Source organism: Helobdella robusta (assembly GCF_000326865.2).
Source record: "Helobdella robusta unplaced genomic scaffold HELROscaffold_69, whole genome shotgun sequence".
Lineage (NCBI taxonomy): Eukaryota > Metazoa > Annelida > Clitellata > Rhynchobdellida > Glossiphoniidae > Helobdella > Helobdella robusta.
This window is the reverse complement of record NW_008705394.1, coordinates 697,283-717,229: the sequence shown is the minus strand read 5'-3', so window position 1 is coordinate 717,229 and position 19,947 is coordinate 697,283. Positions and strand designations below refer to the sequence as shown.

At 32.5% G+C, this 19,947-nt stretch overlaps 5 protein-coding genes across 5 annotated transcripts in view; 1 reads left to right on the top strand and 4 right to left on the bottom strand.

Annotated features, from left to right (window-relative positions):
* Window positions 1–3,705, bottom strand: part of HELRODRAFT_181296 (hypothetical protein) — a gene marked incomplete at both ends in the record, with an annotated part of 5,076 nt that extends 1,371 nt beyond the window's left edge. The window contains 3 exons of the mRNA XM_009030531.1: window positions 2,495–2,570; window positions 3,367–3,494; window positions 3,598–3,705. Of these exons, the coding sequence (XP_009028779.1) occupies window positions 2,495–2,570; window positions 3,367–3,494; window positions 3,598–3,705 (312 nt within the window). The remainder of the gene's footprint in view (window positions 1–2,494; window positions 2,571–3,366; window positions 3,495–3,597) is intronic.
* A 1,894-nt stretch (window positions 3,706–5,599) lies between these two features.
* Window positions 5,600–6,055, bottom strand: HELRODRAFT_181295 (hypothetical protein; the record flags this gene model as incomplete). The annotated part of the gene is made up of 1 exon (XM_009030530.1): window positions 5,600–6,055. The coding sequence occupies one exon, from the start codon at window positions 6,053–6,055 to the stop codon at window positions 5,600–5,602; it is 456 nt and encodes a 151-aa protein (XP_009028778.1).
* A 3,883-nt stretch (window positions 6,056–9,938) lies between these two features.
* On the top strand, window positions 9,939–10,517 carry HELRODRAFT_181294 (hypothetical protein; the record flags this gene model as incomplete). Its single annotated transcript, XM_009030529.1, has 2 exons — window positions 9,939–10,120; window positions 10,322–10,517. The coding sequence occupies 2 exons, from the start codon at window positions 9,939–9,941 to the stop codon at window positions 10,515–10,517; spliced, it is 378 nt and encodes a 125-aa protein (XP_009028777.1).
* Window positions 10,518–10,926: 409 nt separating this feature from the next.
* HELRODRAFT_153385 (hypothetical protein) lies at window positions 10,927–11,169 on the bottom strand (the record flags this gene model as incomplete). The annotated part of the gene is made up of 1 exon (XM_009030528.1): window positions 10,927–11,169. A coding segment is annotated over one exon (243 nt), but the record flags the coding sequence as incomplete, so codon positions are not given.
* A 4,600-nt stretch (window positions 11,170–15,769) lies between these two features.
* Window positions 15,770–17,141, bottom strand: HELRODRAFT_181293 (hypothetical protein; the record flags this gene model as incomplete). Its single annotated transcript, XM_009030527.1, has 3 exons — window positions 15,770–15,914; window positions 15,971–16,041; window positions 16,962–17,141. 3 exons carry the CDS (start codon window positions 17,139–17,141, stop codon window positions 15,770–15,772), a joined length of 396 nt encoding a protein of 131 aa, XP_009028775.1.
* Window positions 17,142–19,947: the final 2,806 nt, after the last annotated feature.

Below are 19,947 nucleotides of genomic sequence, written 5' to 3'. Positions count from 1 at the left end.
TACTAGGAGACCAGAAGTTTTCACTTGTTAGGCCACCTTGTGAGAAAAGAAAAGTAAAATAACTTCTAATAAACAAAATATCAAAATAAAAATAGAATAAACAGTTTGACCAGAGCAATTTCAATCATTATTAAACGATGAAATATAATTTTCCAAGATTAAATGATGAACAGCGTTTAAATGATCCTAGCGTTGGCAAATTTTTAACATGCATTGGTAAAATATCCAATAGGCGACTAGACACATCAATCAATCAATCAATCTTCGTTTTGCGTCCAGAGACCCGGTTTCCCGAGGTAGGACGTTGTTTTCTTTGCCATCAACTTTTTGCGCCAAATTAGACGATCAGTTGTATCCATTTCATTTAAATTTAGAGCTTTCATGTCTTGCTCGATTGTTTGCGACCAAGACTTCTTTGGACGGCCTTTGGGACGTGTGCCAGGTACTTCAACATCTGCAAGAGAAGTTATGGCACTGTTTCCACTTCGTTTGACATGACCAAACCACCGCAGACGGTGTTGCCGGCATTCGTCCTTTATATCATCTAAACCAGCACGACGCAGGATTTCGGTAGATTTGATGTGGTCCTTCAGACTAATTCGTTGCATCCATCGGAGCATTTTCATATCGGTTCGTTGAAGTTGTTGTTCCAGTTTGGTTGTCATTGGCCATGTTTCTTCACCATATAACAACACCGGACGTATCACAGATTTATAAAGTCTTGATGGTAGTGGTAGTGGATGTCACGCCGCATCAATATAGAGGCAAGGAGATGCCATTTATTTCAGACTGCACGTATGCGTGCTCGAACGGCAGCTTCAGCTGTTCCAGTACAATCCAGAACATCCCCTAGATGTTGAAACGATTTGACTTTCTCTATTTTAATGGCTTCAAAAACAGTGCTATTTTGAATTTGTTGTTGTGGATTGATGCAAGCAGGACAAACAAAATTGGACACTTTAGATAAATTACCAACTATTTTTGAACAACGTTTGTGACACCACTGGTTACACTGCTGACACTTGATTGAATTGTTACCTACACCAGCTTTACAAACTGAACAGGGCCATCGTCCAGTAACTGTGGATTGGATGGGTTCACCAGTGTTCATTGCTTTGGTTTTGCTGATGTTGACTTTGAATCCATGATCGGCGAGTCTGGTGTTCCAATCTTCAAACATCTGTGCTGCATTCTGCTCAGACGTGGCTGTTAAAACTATATCATCAGCATATACTAGATTCCAAATGTCACCAGTGCGTATCGGTTTTGTGATTTCTTCCATCACAGTTATAAATAACAGTGGACTGAGAATCGAGCCTTGGTGAACTCCAACGCCGATGTCAGATGAATCTGTGTTTCCAACCGTTGTGCTGACAAGAGTCTTAGTATTCGTATACATTTCCATCACAAGTCGAACAAGATATTCTGGAATGAGTTGACGACGTAGACTCCACCTGATTGCTTCATGGGGAACTCGATCAAATGCTTTTTCAAGGTCTACAGAAATATGTGATAGTTGTTGATGCTTTGTGAGGTACTTCTCTTGCAGTTGCCGAAGGATGTGAATTGCATCAATTGTTGATTTCCCCGCTAGAAAACCAAATTGATAATTTCCGATTGTGATGCACGACGTTAATCTTCTCTCAATGATTTTTTCGACAATTTTCAGGGAGTGTTCTAACAGACGTATACCCCGATATGATGAACAGTTCAATGGATCACCTTTGCCTTTGTATAGCGGGACTGTCATGCTATAGTTCCATTCAGTCGGCATGAGCAATTTCTCCAGATTTCACGGCAAAGTTGTAGTAACGTTTGGATACCTGCAGTACCAGATGTTTTGATAGACACATAGGCGACTAGACACATGAAAAACTGAATTAATTATGAAATTTGTACTAGGTTTAGGTAAGTAAAAATCCGGGTTGTTTCTTGAAACAATGGAATGATGATTTAATAAATAATTTAACTGATGGATTATGAAGGGCAGTAATTTAATTTAAATAATTTATAAAATAACAATAAAGTAAATAGAATGTGTGATTGACAAATTTTCAAAATTTTTGATGACGTATAAAAATTACTAATGTGATCAAATTTAGTTAAACCAAACAGTATACGAAGAAAAAAGTTTTGACTAACGTTTAAAATATGGATATTTGGCTTTGTACTAAAACCCCAAATAGATATACAATAAGTAATATATGGCAAAACAATTGAATAATATAATGTAAATAAAACATGTTTAGGAAATTTAGACCTAAGTAGATATATCACACCTAAAGTTTTGTAACTGTTTGTGAAATTATTTGAATATGATTAGTCCATTATAAATTGCTTGTTATAATAACACCTAAAAATTTAGTTGATTGAACTATATTAATGCAAGTGTTATTTAATGAAAGTTGAACGTTAACAATATTAGTTCCAATCTTTTAAGGTTTTAGAAGAGTTAATAAAATCATTTATAAAAATATTAGAGTAAAGGACCAACTGTTGAACCTTGAGGAACGCCAGTAGTGATTAGAGAAGGAGTAGATTTAGAGTTATTGATATGAACATATTGAGATCTTTCATTCAAATAAGAAACAAACCAATCAAGAGAAACACCCCTAATACCGTATTTAGATCATTTATATAATAAAATAGAATGGTCAAGAGAATAAAACGCCTTAGAGAGATCAAGAAAGACACCAATTGAAAATGACTTAGATTCAATAGCTTTAGAAATGGAATTAACTATATCGGCCACGGCAAATTCAGTAAAATGTTTGGCCCAAAATCCATATTGGTTAGAAATTAATAAATTATTCGAATTCAAAAAATTAGTTCGTCTCAGAAAAACAATTTTTTCAATAAGTTTAGATAGACTTGAAATAATAGAAATAGGTCGGTAATTATTCACATCATAAGGGTCCCCAGATTTAAATAAAGGCATAACTTTTGAAGTTTTTAAGCATTTATGAAAATAGCCGTTCTCGAAAGATAAATTAATTAAGTGACAGAGAGGTGAGATAATATTAGATATAGTAGATTTTATAAGAAAGTTAGAAATTAAATCATCTCCAGAAAAAGTAGAGTAATTAAAATTGTTAGCTTCGTCAAATATATCGCATTCCAAACAATTAAATAAAAAAAATTAATTAGTCACATTAACATTGCAATACTGTTTAAAATTTAATAGAGTACTATTATTAGAGAATACATGGTCAACATTTGCAGAAAATTTACCATTAAAACATAAATCATAAATCATCAGTAATCAAGCCATTGTTCAGTCTAATGGCAAAAAATGATGGTTTTGGTTTGAGACCCATACAAGTTTTTAGAATATTCCTAGTTTTTCTACCATTTTTCATTACTGACATAAGCAGGCCACGATTCTGCTGACGTAAGCGACGAAATTCTGTTGGCGTAAGGAAAGCAGTTCTGCAGACGTAAGCAATATTATTCTGCCATGTACTAGGCCTAATGGGTTCAATTCCATTACACAGCTGTAAATGGAGAATATGAAATTGTGAATTTACATAAAATTGTCAGGTCACACAACAAATTTGATATCATTTTCGTAATCTCCATGTTAAAATTCCTTTGTACCTGTCTTTCATTCCATTTTCGAGTGTCATTACAGTCTACATTTGCATCTTCTCTTAGATTAGCTTTTGCGTACTCGATAACAAACATACCACAATCACACAGATTCATTTGTTGCATACAATCAGAAGAATACCAAAATTCTCATTCATTTCAATTTATTTGCTTAGACATTGCAAAAAAACACATTGTAACAATATTAGAAAAATGGATAAAAAGTTCACTAAACTCATATCTTCAGATCTTAATGATCAAAAATTGTTACAGTTTTTTCATATAATGAAATTACATCTGAAAGCCAGTGCGTGCCTATTTTCGATTTATTTAAAACAACTATCATAACAACATCTTTGCTTAGAGCATCTGTTTCTAAAATGTATTTTAACACTTGGTCATATTTTTGTAACCATACCTGTAAGATTGTAATAAAACATATGTAACCCGCGGAATCCGTTTTTCTGTAAAGGTGCATTGCTCAAATAATTAATAAATCATTATCACCTCTGGTAAGCCACTAGTTATTTACTATTTCAAAGTTAATTAAATTGGTGTTGCAAAATTTGACCCCGATAGTAGCTGCGTCAAAATCTATAATTCCCAAAACCTATTAGGGATTGTTGCCGTATTACAGAAAATAAAATCTTCTGCAGGCAACACGTCTGGAATTATATCTTTGATTCGGGGTTTTTTGCGGCCGCTTTTTGTTTCTTTTTGTCTGTCCCTAATCAATGTAGTTAATGTAATTGCTATTTTCTTTTGAAAACCTTGACACTTATTCACTGCTTCAATGTGATAGCAGTTTTTGCGTGAAGGGCAAGAACAGGTTAGCTTGTTTTTATTAACGCTTACTGTAAATATCGTATTGGTGATTAGATTTTTTTTCTAAAAGAAACTTGAAAATACGGATCACAAGAAACGACGAGAGCAGTGTCAGTTAAAATTTTTTTTAGCAATATTTGAACACTTGTCGCGTTCAATAGCATTGTCGTTTCTGCTTTTTTATAGAAGTAATTATATCCTCTATAGGTGTGTAATCATTGACTGTCAATGTAATTTTATTTTGTTAATTGAATGTTTCAGTTCGAAATTACCTATTCTCCTGTAACCCCTATCAAATTCATTTTAAAAATATATTTGAAATTTATATAAAATTAAAACCACCCCGTCAATTTTTATCTCTTTATGATCAGTTTCATCTTTTAATAATTTGTTAATGCTTTCACTTACGTTGTTTGTTGGCATTTTGTTTATAAAAGCGGCAAATTTATTAACTTTATCATAAAAGCATCTTTCTTTAATTAACTCAGGTAATGAGTTCCAAAGACGCATCGATACATTGAGTACAGTGTTAATAATTAAATTTGTTCTAGACTTAGATAAATAAAAAGTAGGGTTGTTCTGAAGATTTTTAGTCTTGAATTAATAAAACTGTTTACATTGTCATTAAGATTGGAGCAATAATCTTATTTTAATAATTAAAAAAACATAATGAATACAATACATGCAAGTCTTCTAGAGACCAAATGTTTGAAGATTCTTAATGAAAAGTGATATGAGGAAATTTTTTAACTAAATAATATTCTAACAAAAAAAAAGTTTGTTACGATTTCAAAACATGCAGATGAGTCTTTGAACTACAACCCCAAATTGATACACAATAAATTAAATATCGGAAAACTAGTTTTATATTTAGAATATAAAGTAAAATTAGGAAATCTAAGCCTAAGACGATAAATAATACCTAGATTTTTTTATATCTTACATGAAATATAATTAATGTGTTCTAGCCAAGATAAAGAACCATTAATAACAAGACCTAAAAATTTTATTAGATGACCAAAGTTCATCAACATATTCTTTTCCTGATTTCTGCGAACCGGCATGTATAAGCAATCCTATGAAAGCTCTAACCTCAACATCGTCAGTTTCCACCCACACACGTTGTTCAATATTTTCTTTTTGATGTGCTTCATTCCATTCACGAACATTTTTATTTGCTCGACGATTAGTGATTAGTCTCTCTCACTATAAGAAAAATCATTCTTTCAGTCATAAATAATGCAAAACTGTCAGGCAAGTTTTCGGATCTTTGTCCAATAGCAGTAAGGCCATGTTTTTGAGTCAAAACATTTTCTGCTGCTGTTTGTGCTAATGGTTTTGCAGTTTGCGACCAAATACGACCATTTTTACCTGTGAGAACTTGAGCAGCAATGACTTGAGGCAAATTGCTCCTTACCATTTTACGACGAACCGGTTGCGGCCCACAATTGAATCCTGTTTCAGAATCTGCATCACTTTTTTCTTCAGTACCACTACTGCAATCCTCATTTGAATCTTGTTTCACTTCTTCACATTCAAAATCAGAAGAATTATCTGTATCCGAGAAATCACTTTCGCTGTCGGACTGCAATATTGCAGCAACCACGGCATCAAGACTAAATCGACTTTGCTTGTCCGCCATTTTTACTTCTTGTTCAATTTTTTTTAAATTAAATTATTTATTATTATTAATTAATTTTTGTTTTTATTCTATTCTATTAAGTATTTATTTGCAATACAAATTTTTAGAGACAAAATAAACCAAACAAAATTTAGATGATTGTCATGTAATGAGAAAAGTATGTTTATATTTCAAAAATTGATGAAAATTAAACTTAAATTAAAATTGATAATGCATATTAAATTTGATGCTATAACATTTATTATTATTATTTCACATTTATTATTATTATTTCACATTTATTATTATTATTTCATTACTGCAATACTAATTTTAGTTTAGATGACTTCAAGACTATTGGGGTGTAGGACACCCCAGGTTGACAAAATATGCCGTAAGACACTTCAAACGCTCACATACTTAAAACCAAATATTTGAATTAAGCCAGATTTTGCCATATTCTAGGTGAAGGAAGGTTATAAGATGTCACAAAGGTATATAATTTAATTTGTTCAAATATCTGAGATACAGAGTTATTTATACCCTCTGGGGTGTGATACACCCCAGGTTGATGACATAAGGTTAAAAACTTTGAAAGGTTTATTACATCAAGTGTTATTATAACACGCGCATACATATTTATACAGTAATCTAATTGAAAGAACAGGTACATTGTTCATGTGTTAAGATGAAACAACTACATAAAGGCCCAAGTGCACTACTGTTAAATCCACACTGTCCATGGCCCATTTAGTAGTTTTTCATTTCAACACATGAACAATGATACCAGTGTATGCAGCCATCGCACTGCAACCACGAAGTTTGAGTGAGTTTTGGTTGTTTCTCTCACAGTGATGTCTACATACCACACAAATATTCAAATTTTGCCCTATCGACGAAATCTCATTTTTTTAATTTTGTTCATGCTTCATTCAAAACTATTGTTTCAAAGTGGACATATTAGCACGGTTATCTGTGCACCTTAGATAATTTTTTATTAGTTAAAGCTAAGCAATTCAATTTGAAACTAAATAACAAACAACATTTGTATAAGGTAGTAACAAGTAAAATTTTAGTGGACAAAAGTGAGACAGTCACTTGTGTTTTATTTTTGCACAGATGCTCAGAAACAGTTGGCTCGAAAACATAGGGAAGTCGTTCTAATGAATGGAACATATAAAATCAATAAGCACGGCATACTTCTGTACACTCAAGATGCTGAGCACCATGGACCGCCAATAAATAGCACATGCCTTGTTTGCTCGAGAAGATGAAGATTACATAACATTGTTTTTAAATTTTATTAAGAAAAAATTAACAGGTATAGTTGAATATTTGTCTATGTTATAAATTTTTATTGTATATTCATTGTCATTTTATTTTCGGCAGAAGTCAGCAATGCCATGTTTAGCAAACCTATTGTTATATACAAATTTATAAAAAAGAAGTGCAATGAGTGAAGCTGATGATGTTTCAGTGACTCCTATTAAATTAAAAATGTTACTAGTATTATTTATGATATGTTCAATAGCATAAATTTTTTAAAATAAACTTTGAGATATAAAAAAATAGAAAAATTTTCTAAAGAGATAATATGTTGGAAAAAATTTCCTTAATAGACTAATTTGCATTTGTTAGGTTCAAATGGGCAGACTTGTAAAGTGTAAGAATACATTTTCTGACCCGATACTCGGCTTGCCCTCCCGATCTTAGTTTAAGTTTAAAAGTGCATCCGTAATAAAATTTTTAATGAAATTATAAAGTATCAAAAATATAGGAAACAGTTATAACTATTGGTATGTCACATTAATACAATGTGAAAGTCATAGGTGCGAATACAATTTCACACTAACACATATTCTGTTAGGCATCAATTAATACAACAAATTTCTAAATATTAATTGTCATAAATAACTATTTTGAGAGTATTTTGTTAAATTTTCCACCATACTCTTTTTACAGATGTCTTCATTCAACACTTCATCCGCAAAAATCAACTTGAATTTTGAAAAGTATAAAGGGGAACTTTCAGTTTTTCAAATTAAACTCACTGATTCTGCTTTAAAATCATTTGAAACATACAACCAAAAAAAAGTAATACTATTTTTATTTTTTAAACATTGTGAGTTTAGTATATTATTATAGCTTATAAAATAAAACAAAATATTTTCAGATAAAATGTTTTTCTAAAATTCAGTTCGACAAGAATCAAGGGGTTTGTACATTTGTGTAAAATAGGCACCTGATTTGCATATAATCATGATTTAACATTATTCAACGTTTAGACTATTTTAGTGCCAACTGATTTATCAGATGGGAATGATTCTTTTAAAAACTTCTCATTCACTATTGCCAATGTAGCTGAATTGAAAGATGGAAGCACCGAATGTCTGGTACAAACAGCCAAGTGAGATGAAAGTTTCTAGCACTTTAAACATTTCTTGTTAAACTTGAAATATTTTATTTAATTGGTTTGTTTCAAAATTTAATTGTTCATTAACAATTGTTTTTGGTTGTATGTAAATATCTGCTAGCACACAAATTAAAAGCTCTATAATAGGTAGTGGCTAATTTTCATTATTAAAAAAATACAATTTGGCATGCTGTTGGAATTATGTCTTGAGTGGAACTAATGGAACTATACGATTTGGGATGTTGCTGAAGATAACTAAAGTTCGATTCAAAGTCATCACGTGGCAACATAAAATTTTATTTAAAGATAAGTGAAAAATATTTGACTACCAATAACTTGAACAGATTTTCCAGATATATTTTTTGGTGGTAAACCTGATCATTGTAATTCACCTTAGATCTCCGTCAATTCAAAACATCGGTTCCATCCAGCACAAGATAACGGTTCACGCTTCCGATGACGTCTACCAAAGCACGCTTGAGAAGATGTCTATCGCTGAATCGGAATCTAAAAAAAACTGGTGCGTTTTCTGATCAAATTTGTTTACATTTTATAATCGATTTTGTTAATGCTTCATAATTTTAGCTTCTTATCGAAGATATTCTCGATTTCAAATTGTTTCTTCTTAGATAATTTTATTGGCTGCTATTAATCAATGTTTCTCTAGTTTATTTAATGAGAGTCATTGAATGCAAGAAGTGAGAGAGTTCATTCAGATGTGAAGTTTTGCAGCGGCATTATTTAAAATTCTGTAGCTCGAACTCTGTCAAATGCAGAGTAGCATAATAGCACGCAAGTTAGAAACATGATAGATAATTGTAAAAAGTATTAGTAACATTAAGTAAAAATAAAATAACTAAGTTTGTAACATATAAGTATTAAAAGAAAGCAGTATATAATAAAAAAAACTACTTTGTACTTGCATTTGTTATCTCTAAATGTTCGAGTAATCGTTCATTTTGCCTCTTCATTATGTCTCTATAACGAGCGCACTTTCTTGTTGGACCCGATGGCATCGTTAAATTGATTGCCCCTTATTACCCTTCTTATTTCATTTGGAATAATTATTGTCCTTGCAATTATATACGATGTACTTCGTGCAGTGCAGATAAAACATAATAACCAGATATACGATTCGCAAGTCGCTCCATGTTTGTCAGACTTGCATAATAAAGGATAAATTGTTAAACATTATAAAATATTTGCATCATTTGACTTTCTTATTAAACATTTGGTTCCATCTAATACAAGAAAAAATTTCATGCCTCTTGATTTTATGAAACATTTCGAAAGGGCAATTTAATTGTAAAATCTTTTGAGTGAACAATTTAATTACTTATTTATAAACATTTTAAACATTCGAACAAAAATTTTTGTTAAAGATTTGGAAATTTTAATTTAATATGAAATATATAATGCTGATTTTATAACATTAATTGCTCTCCATTCGCTAGCGTCAAAGAGATAAAGCTTAAAAGCCATGAAAGAAATATGACGCGCTTCAAGGCAAAGCATTCTTCGACATTTAATCAGTCGAGTAAAACATCGTTCATTAGCAACACTATAAAGAATCACACAAAGAAAGATAGTATTGAATTGAGAAAAAGTGATGCATCAGATTTGCCAGATGCAAACTTTCCATCTCGAGTTAACAGTCGATCGCAGCCAATTGGGTGAGCTGATGATTCCTTAATTAATATTGTATTGATTTATTTATCAACATTTTTAATAACTATTATTATTATTATTATTGTTGTTGCTGTTGTTACCATTGTATTTTTGTTTATTTTGAGCCCAGTTTCAAAATTTTGAACTTAACGTAAATTTGCACTTTTCCCTGGACATCTTTAATTTCAACCAATCTCTCCAACCAGCCACCTCTCACGGCTCGTATTGTTCTTTCAAACTTCATTCTCAACATCTCCATCCATCTGTATGAAGTGTGCCGTGTACATATCGCCAGTAAATGATTTCAAACGTCTGTACGCACCTCCTAATTGGACTACCAGTGGTGTAGCTAGGGTCTTCTGCGCCCGGGGACAAAACAAAAAATTTGCGCCCCCTACATAAAATCTGTCAAACTATATAAAATATAACTGTCGTACTCAGTATTTGAAGTAGGCTACACTCCGTGACGCCTATATACAATGCATTTCAGTGTATTCATGTTTCTATATGCATATTGCACCTTACACCATAATTGTATTATTCTTTCTCAGTTCTTAACTATTATATTGTAATACAAAATATTAATGATTATCATTTAATCATTTATTTGGCAAAAAAAATGATTATGATTTAAAAAAAAATGATTATGATTGATGTATATAATTAGATTCTTTCAAGTAGTTTTTATAATTCTGTATTTTTATTGTCCGCTGAGTCAGAAGTGTGAAATAAAAATTATTAAATTTAAAAACAAAACAACAGCTAAGTATTGTCTAGAAATTGTGGTTAGGAAATGAGCAGAATTTTAAAGAAAATTTATTTTTCTTGCTTTTACTGCAGCAAACTGGTTAATTATATCATCAAAATCAATCTGTTCAAGAACTTCCCTCTCCACACTCATTAGGGCCAGATCGCTGAGTCTATCTTGTCCCATGGATGCTCGAAGATAGGAAAGAATTATTTTTAATTTACTGAAGGATCGCTCACAGCTGGCAATCGAGACAGCTATAGTAAGAAGGATTTGTAGAGCAACACGCAAATTTGGAAAAACATCTTCTCCGTAACTAATAATGAATGACAAGAGTTCTGTAGGAGTCTTGGGTGCAGTATCCTGGCGGGTCTCAAGGAGCATTCTGCAGTCACATATTTCATTTAATAACTCAATTCCTTCAACATCCGAGTCATAAAAATTTCCAAAGTCAATGCAATGCTGACGGAGACTGTTAAGATCTTTGTCATTCAAAAGTTTGTCTACATCAAGTAAGAATCCGAATTCGAAGTTCAGATCTTTGAGACGAGTAAACCTTGTTGTCATCTCCTGTTCGAGTCGATCTAAAATACTCTTCATGATACGAACAATTTCTTCTTCTGCCGAAAGTCCTGCATCTCGGGCAAGTTCTCCAGGCATCCTTCTCCGTCGCCTGATTCTACTTTCTACAGCCACACCCCATAGCTCACATTTTTCCTTTGCTTTTAGCACTGAATCATTGCATATGTCTTCACGAATTCTTGTAATATCCATGTGCAGAGATTCAATATCCAAAGACGCTTCATGGAAATTCATTGTTGGATCTTGAAGTCTTTTCTGAACACGGTCGATTTTTTTGAGTATGTCATGCCAGAAAGGAAGGAAAACTAAGAAGTTGAAACTAAGAATACTTTGTAGCAGAATTACAGCATCGCCTCTAGTTTCTTGTGTTTCAGTTGTATCTTCAGACATTTTTTCCAGTAGACTGACTATGTTATCAAGTCCATCATGAATTGCTTTAACACATTCTGCTCTAGCACTCCATCGTGTTTCTGATTCACGTTTGACTGTGATGGTCACTGCTTCTTTAAGTTTTTCCCATCGATGGGTTGATCTTGAAAAGAATAGATAAATTTTTTCAATGGTGCCAAAAAAAGTAACTACAATTGGATCTTGACTTGCAGCATGCACCCCTGACAAGTTTAAGCTGTGATTGTCACAATTCACAAACAATGCCTTGTTATTTTTTGTGCAAATTCTTTGCTGAACTCCAGATAAATGCCCCGACATAACAGCTGCATTGTCATAGCATTGAGATCTACAATTTTGTAACGGGATGTTGTCAGATTCCAATCTTTTTACGATAACATCTTCAATCGAGGCTGCATCTTTTCCATGAATTTCGATGTAGCCAAGAAATGACTCTTATTACAACCTCCCTCTTATCAAAATTTATGTCAACATACCTGATAACTTAACCATAAGTCAAGACATGGATAAAAGATTTTAGTTAAACTATTTAGTTAGCAACTAAAATATTTTAGTTAAACTATCGTTTTAACTAAACTATTTTTTTTTAGTTAAACTAGGAAGGAAACTAAAAAAAAGTAGTTAAACTATTAGTTTGCAACTATTTTAATAAACTATGCCCATCACTGGTAATAGCAGGTATTTGTAGGCAGCCGTACTGACTAACCCAATGCAGCTATACCACAAAGATACTATACTATAGACTATAGAGCATAATCTATACAAGCTTTTAACTGCACTGTGACTGACCTGTTCTAAAGGACAGACACAGAAATTGCTATGTAAAGCAAAATAATAATAAAAAAACCTTTTTGGTCACTGATATTTTGGTCACTGATATTGTGCCCCCCCAGCCCTGCGCCCGGGGACAACTGTCCCTCTCTGCCCCCCCTTGTTACGCCACTGTGGACTACTACTCGGTGACATCGTCGTATTAATTATCTCCTTGTAACTTTCCATATATAAATTGGATGAACTCAGCGACTTAGCATCGATCGTATTTTACAGTTTACCGAAGCAGAAGCCATATTCCTTACTCATTATTGCCAACAAATGAAACTATTTAGGTTCTGCTATTAAAATATTAATATCAAGTGCTATAACACTAAGCGAACATGCGAGACCATTGTTGACATCGTTCTGTTGCAGCGAACAGCGAAATGTTGAGGCATTCAACGAGCTCGAGTGGGGCTAGAATCCATTTTTAACTTCACAAATGATCGACGGTCATGTATTTGGAGCTAATCCACGCAAATTCCCTATCAGGATAGGAAGCTTTTGGAGAAATGCAACTTCTCTATGCTTTCTATCTTGTGGGAAATTGATTGAAATATAATCTGACTTCGATGCAAATGTTGATAAATTTTGAAAAGAATATAAAATATACTTTTAAATTATTTGGCAAATGAATTATAATTGCTCTTTAAAATAACAGGAAACGGGCTCTGGTTGGTGCGAGCCATTCCATCTCATCCCCGCAAACATCTAAGGATAGTCCCTCCTTTTTAAATGTTAGTTACTTCAGAAATGTTTTCTTGTTTTATTCAGACTGTCGAAGTCCTATTAAAATATTCGACTCCAACTTTAAAAAATTCCGACTCCCAACTCCGGGTTTCGATTCCCAGAAAAATTTTTCAACTCAGACATCATAACTTCACCTTATTATCACTAATACATAAAAAATACTTCAAAAAACCTTTAAAATCAGTCAATGTAATTGTTTTTCTTAGTAAAATTACTTTATTTTTATGTCTGAAAACATATTTAAAAAAGCATTGTATTTGCAATTATTTTCAGTATTGAAGATGATTGCACTCGTTACACAAATGTTTTGGAAAAACACGATCTTAAAAAAAATTCAAAAATTGAAATGTTTTTAAAAATTAATAACATCATCCGGAGTCTGGTGAAAAAATCCGACTCCGGCCTCTCCAAAAATTTCAATTTCGGCTGGCAATTATTGTTTATTTTTTTTGGAACAAATCAGCAATTTCTTATTATAACTTCATCTTGTACATTCATTGACTTTCAGTATTCTTGCCCAGTTGATTAATTAAATACTCGTATCGCTATTTTAATTGTCCAGCTTAACTAGAACAGCCAACACAAAATCAGTACAAAGTTCATTAATGTTGTAAAATGTCGTAAACATCTTAAAATAGGATTTTCACCGTGGAGAAATCATGCAATGATATGATAAAAGTGAAATTTACCAAAGAATCGACCTAGGTTAGGTTTGGTCCAAGATGTTTGTGAGAGGTGTACTCGGTTTCCAACAATATTGTATAACAAGAACCATTTAAAAATGAGAACAGAAGCTGCTTACTAGTTACCTCACGTTTCTCAATAGAATGACTTCTGACGAGTGCATAAATAGAAGATATTGTAAGGAAGCAGCAGCAGATTTTGTTGCCAACAATAATGTACGATTAAATTGTGCTATGGAAATTAATATAATAACTAATTTTCTCAACAACTTGTCAGAATAAACAAACTTTTCGGCTATATTTTTCGATTATAATAGTAATGATGATGGTAGTAATTATAATTATTTTAGAAATCTGACAATCAATTTGAAGTTGATTCGGAGAGCTATCCCAGCCTACCAAAGAAGAACAGGGTAGCTCACGCCTTGAAGAAACCCACCCTCACAGACAGTTCCTCACAAAGTAGTATAACACTATTCTAGTTATTTAGCAATATTGCTATTTAAATGAGTGACCATTTAGTTTAATATTTAATGACCATTTAATATCTTAAAAACACGTGAATATTCGCTGCCATCAAGAATGGGTATCATTAAAAATGTTTTGGAAGATCTTCTAATCTGCCGATATTTTTTATATTTTTCTTAAAACTCCTTGAATTTTTTTATTTAGTGGAAGTCCCTAGTTGTTGCAATGGTTGTCATTTTTAGCGTCGATGTCAATAATTGCTTATTTCAAAAAGTTGTCAAGTTTTTTTATTTTTCTTAAATGGATGATTTTCTATTAAAATTAAAACCAGTGTTGTTGACCATTGAAGCAGCTCATGTTTTATGTCCGGGCTCTTTTGTGCCCTCCCTACCCAAATTTGGCTCTGACCGTGCACGCTCAGTGTTATAACTTTGTGGTCCCAAGTCAATGAAATGTGAACAGTAAAAAGAGGACCGACGAATTATTTTCAAATAATTTTTTCTGCTACCGAAATAATTTGAAATAGTTTATAATTTTCAGATCCCACGTCACAATTTGATGACAATTTATCAAGGTAAGTTTTGTCTAAATATTTTCTTCGTTTTTTGATAGCGTTAAATTATTTTCTAGGCTATATCCCGCAATAGACAGTAAACAAACGAGAAACAAGTACAAAATAATTTTTAACGAAAGTTATGAAGAATATATAAATCTTCACCAATCAATCCAGCAAAGACTGGTCAACATTAACAGTCTACTCGACACACTGAGGCTTGAAACAGTTGACTCAGTGGATTACAAGGTAATGAAATTATTAAACTCATGCTTAAATTCTTCATCATTACAACTTTTGCAATAATACAGAATACTTTCGAAAGAATATTGGTTGAGCATGCCGCATTGCTGGACAATGAGCAGCACGTTTTAGAGCGAAACAAGTGGAACTATTATCACCAAAAATTAACGTACCTCAAAAAGCTCATCAAACAGTTTGATGAAAGTGATCAAGTCTGACTGTCGTAAAATAGTTTCATTTAATTGCGTGTTGCTTGTTAAATTTGTTAAACTTGTTAACTTGTACCTTATTGAATTGATTCGATAAACAAATTCAAAAATGTGTTTCTTGTCATTTTTATTTAGTTTTTACATTCAATAGACGTGCATTGCACGAAAAAGTAAATTCACGTTTTCCATTCATTCATTCATCTTTTTGAATTAAATTTTGGTGGCAAAGCCACCAATCTCGGTCTTGCGGTCAAGTTGAATTGGCCGTAATACGCCTCCATTAATATGTTGTAGATACTGTTTTCCAGCATATTTTCGCATAGGGTTTGATAACATTTGGATCTGAAAAATTATTAATCATAAAATCAAATTTTATTAACTTACGAAATTCGAAAAACCTTTTCAATATCTTGTTGCCAGCTTTCGTCGGTCCTATTTTTACTGTTTCCTTGTTTGATGCGAAATCGTCCTTGAGGTTAAAGGAAAATTTCATTTCATAAATTAAATTTAATTAATCGGACTTATAATTTTAGACGTAGGGGGAAGGCGTGCCCAGTCGATCGTGTACACAGTCAATCGGAACGTTTGTTTTCGAACGCACTCTTATTTTGTAAAATATAATGTACCACGCGGACGACAATATAAGTGACCTCGTTGTTTATCGCCATTTTGACAGAAATCATTCGCGGATAAAATATTATAAATCTTTTATGCATTTTAACGAATACAAAGTAAATATTGTACACCATCGAACGAATTCAGCTGTAGGGGGAAGGAGCGCACAGTCGATCACTTTTTACAAAAATGGCTATAACTTAAAATGTTTAAGAGATAGCATCTTCTCTAAATATTTGTTTTATGGCTTTATTATTAAAACTTCAAATTCTACCTAGTGCATTTATCTAATTGAAATGGTTTTGAGCAAAATGGAGTTCAAAATGGCCTACTGAAAACGATCGATTGTGTACAACCAGTGTACACATCCGATCACATGTAAGTACACATCCGATCACTACTACAAATATACAATTTTAAGTTTGCCAAGCATTTAATTAAGTGTTGATAAGAATTTAAAAACATACAGAAATTAGTAATTTAATACTGATTTAGAAAACTGTTATAATGTAAATTCTTCTAGTAAAATGTCCTTATGTAGATATAAGTTTTTCTACAATTCTTCTCATTATACTAATCTAAAATAAAGAAATGAATAAATATTAACAGTTTTACTGAACTAGTTGGTAATACTAAACTAGTACTAGAAGAAATAATGTTTTTAAGTGAAAGTTTCCCTTCAAAGGCCACAAACTAGGACAGATTTTCAATGACTGACAGATCAACAGGAAATATTAAATGCCTTGAGGCCCGGGCAGTTCCACCATGACAAACTGGTTTTGGAAGCTTACAAACAATGTCATTTTTATCAATTTCATACGGTTCTTCATTTGAGATTATAAACTGGAATGCTGTAGACTTTTCTCTTTTTAAAAACACAATCATTAGTTCACCATCTCTCTCTGTTAATTTGCCGATATAATGAACAATTTTCTTCTTGTCTGTTTTCATCATTTTCATCAAGTCAAATTTTACAATGACAAATTCACCGTCATTAAGTTCGGAAAAACCATACAATAATTCACTATTAATTAGTTCATTATTAAAAGCAGTACACAGTCGATCAATGATCAACTGTGTACACTCCTATGACGATTGACTGTGTACGTCCATGCCTATGATTTTTATACTACCTATAACTTTTATGGATATTTCCTACCCCAAAATTTATGAATACAATACCTTATGTACAGCTTAATTCGTTCCATGGTGTACAATATTTACTTTGTATTCGTTAAAATGCATAAAAGATTTATAATATTTTATCCGCGAATGATTTCTGTCAAAATGGCGATAAACAACGAGGTCACCTATATTGTCGTCCACGTGGTACATTATATTTTACAAAATAAGAGTGCGTTCGAAAACAAACGTTCCGATTGACTGTGTACACCGATCGACTGTGCACGCCTTCCCCCTACATAAGGTAGGTACGGTTAGATATACCTGTGTTGCATTATTGATATATTATTGTATATACTATGCGTGTGTAAGTAGGCCATTTTGTACTCCATTTTGCTCAAAACCATTCCAATTAGATAAATGCGCTAGGTAGAATTTGAAGTTTTAATAATAAAGGCATAAAACAAATATTTAGAGAAGATGCTATATCTTAAAAATTTTAAGTTATAGCCATTTTTGTAAAAAGTGATCGACTGTGCACTCCTTCCTCCTACTCAAATTTAAATAAAAATGTCACCTGTTTATTTGCATGCAACTCTGTCAAATTCGAGTTATCTTCACAATAGCTACTTTGAGAAATTTGAACAAATTGTTGAAAAAAGGGCGTAGAATTCTGAGAAAATAATATCCATTTTCCTAGGAATTCTTCGTCTCTTGACACATCCCTTTATAAGCATTTCAAACGTAATATTTGAAAATACATTATCTAAATTTTAAATAGTCCTCAGTAATTTGTGTTGAACTATCGGGTAAATAACATGAAATGAAGTGTTTGCCATTGCAATAATTTTTTAGAGTTTACTCAATTCTGAAACGAGAGGTCTCATTCGTAATGTCGAAATTAGCACCTCTCAGTATATTTCTTAATATCAAAAGGTCAATTCAGCTGATCAGGTTTTGTTCAACGCAACTCGTGAGTTCACCAGTTATGTTGATTTTATTAGTTTAACTTTTATTGCTTTTATTTTAAGAAAAGTTCTGATAATAATAACGTCATTTATGAAGCACCAATGCAAAGCGCCCCCGGAAGAATATAATAATTAATCACGGGAAATGGATAAAAATAATAAAAAGTATGATTTGTTTTAGCCATCATATCTTTTATTATTTTTATCCATTTGCCGTGCTTGATTAATTATTATAGTCTTTCGGAGGCGCTTGCATTGGCGCTTCATAAATGACGTTATTATTATTATCAAAAATTTTTAGAAAATAAAACCAATCAAATCAACCAGACTGGTGAACTCACGAGTTGCGTTGAACAAAACATTCTGATTAGCTCGTTTCTGAAACGAGAGGTTTCATTCGTCCCTCTCGGTATATTTCTTTATATTAAATGTTAAAAAAAGTGAAACATACATATCATTTAAGGCAACAGTGCCAAATAAAACGTCAAAGGCAACAAATAAAATGCACACGACATGCATTACAACACACAAGCTGTCACAACGACCATAAGTATAAAAGTTTGACTACTAATCTACCACATCTTCATTCATATTTTCATTAATTTTTTGACCGCCAGAAAATTTTTCAACAAACTTTATCGGTGGGTTCACTGATCACATAGAATTTATCATCAACATAGAATTTATCATCAACTTGTGGTGATTTCAATATCACAGGTTAACTTGCTGACATCGATCAACAACTTTCAGCATCAATTAAATCTCTGAAGTCCATTCAACATATTGTTGTAACCCTTGAACGCTCGTAACTACCAACACCAATGTTATAACTTCAAAGATCTCTATATTTTCAACAACAGTGTTGTAGCTTCCAACGATCGTGAACCAACGAAACTTTTCCATCTGCGAGTGTTGCTGACATCACAAAACTGATTCTCTTCTTACCCAATAAAACTTTGTCTTACGATTCTTTACCAAATCCACTTCTTAAAGAATTTCCTTATATTTTTGCTCCTATACCTATCAAAATTTCCAACCTTTCCTACAGTTCCCACATCTTTTAAAACTGCGCAAGCTCTTCCACTGTTAAAGAGCTCAATCTTGATCCTAATATTGTTCCAAACTATCGTCCAGTTTTAAATATTTCCACAGTTTCAAAACTTTTAGAGAGTTTGGCACTAAATCAGATTTTTCAACCTATCACTTTTAACTTTACTTCTTATCAGTGTGCCTATAAGCCAGATTTTTTCACTGAAACTGCTCTTCTTCATGCACATGACAGTTTGACAAAAATTACGGAAATCAAAACTGTGCGATGTTGCATAATCTGGATCTATCTGCCACATTTGACACGATCAACCATTAAATGCTACTTGACAGACTATAATTAGAAATTGGCATAAGAGACTCTGTTCTTTGTTATTTGTTGGTTTTCAACCAATCCCAATATGTCAAACATGATACTTACTTCTCCCTACTTCTTTCCTTGACTGCCGATGTGCTTCAAGGTTCTGTTTTTGGACCCCCTTCTGTTTACACTATTTTCATTTCTGATTTTATCTCAAAGTATGAGATCTCCTTTTATTTATAAGCTGATGTCACTTGCTTTTTCACAACTAACACTCATCTCATACCACATCACAACATGATAACCTAAACACGCTCGCACA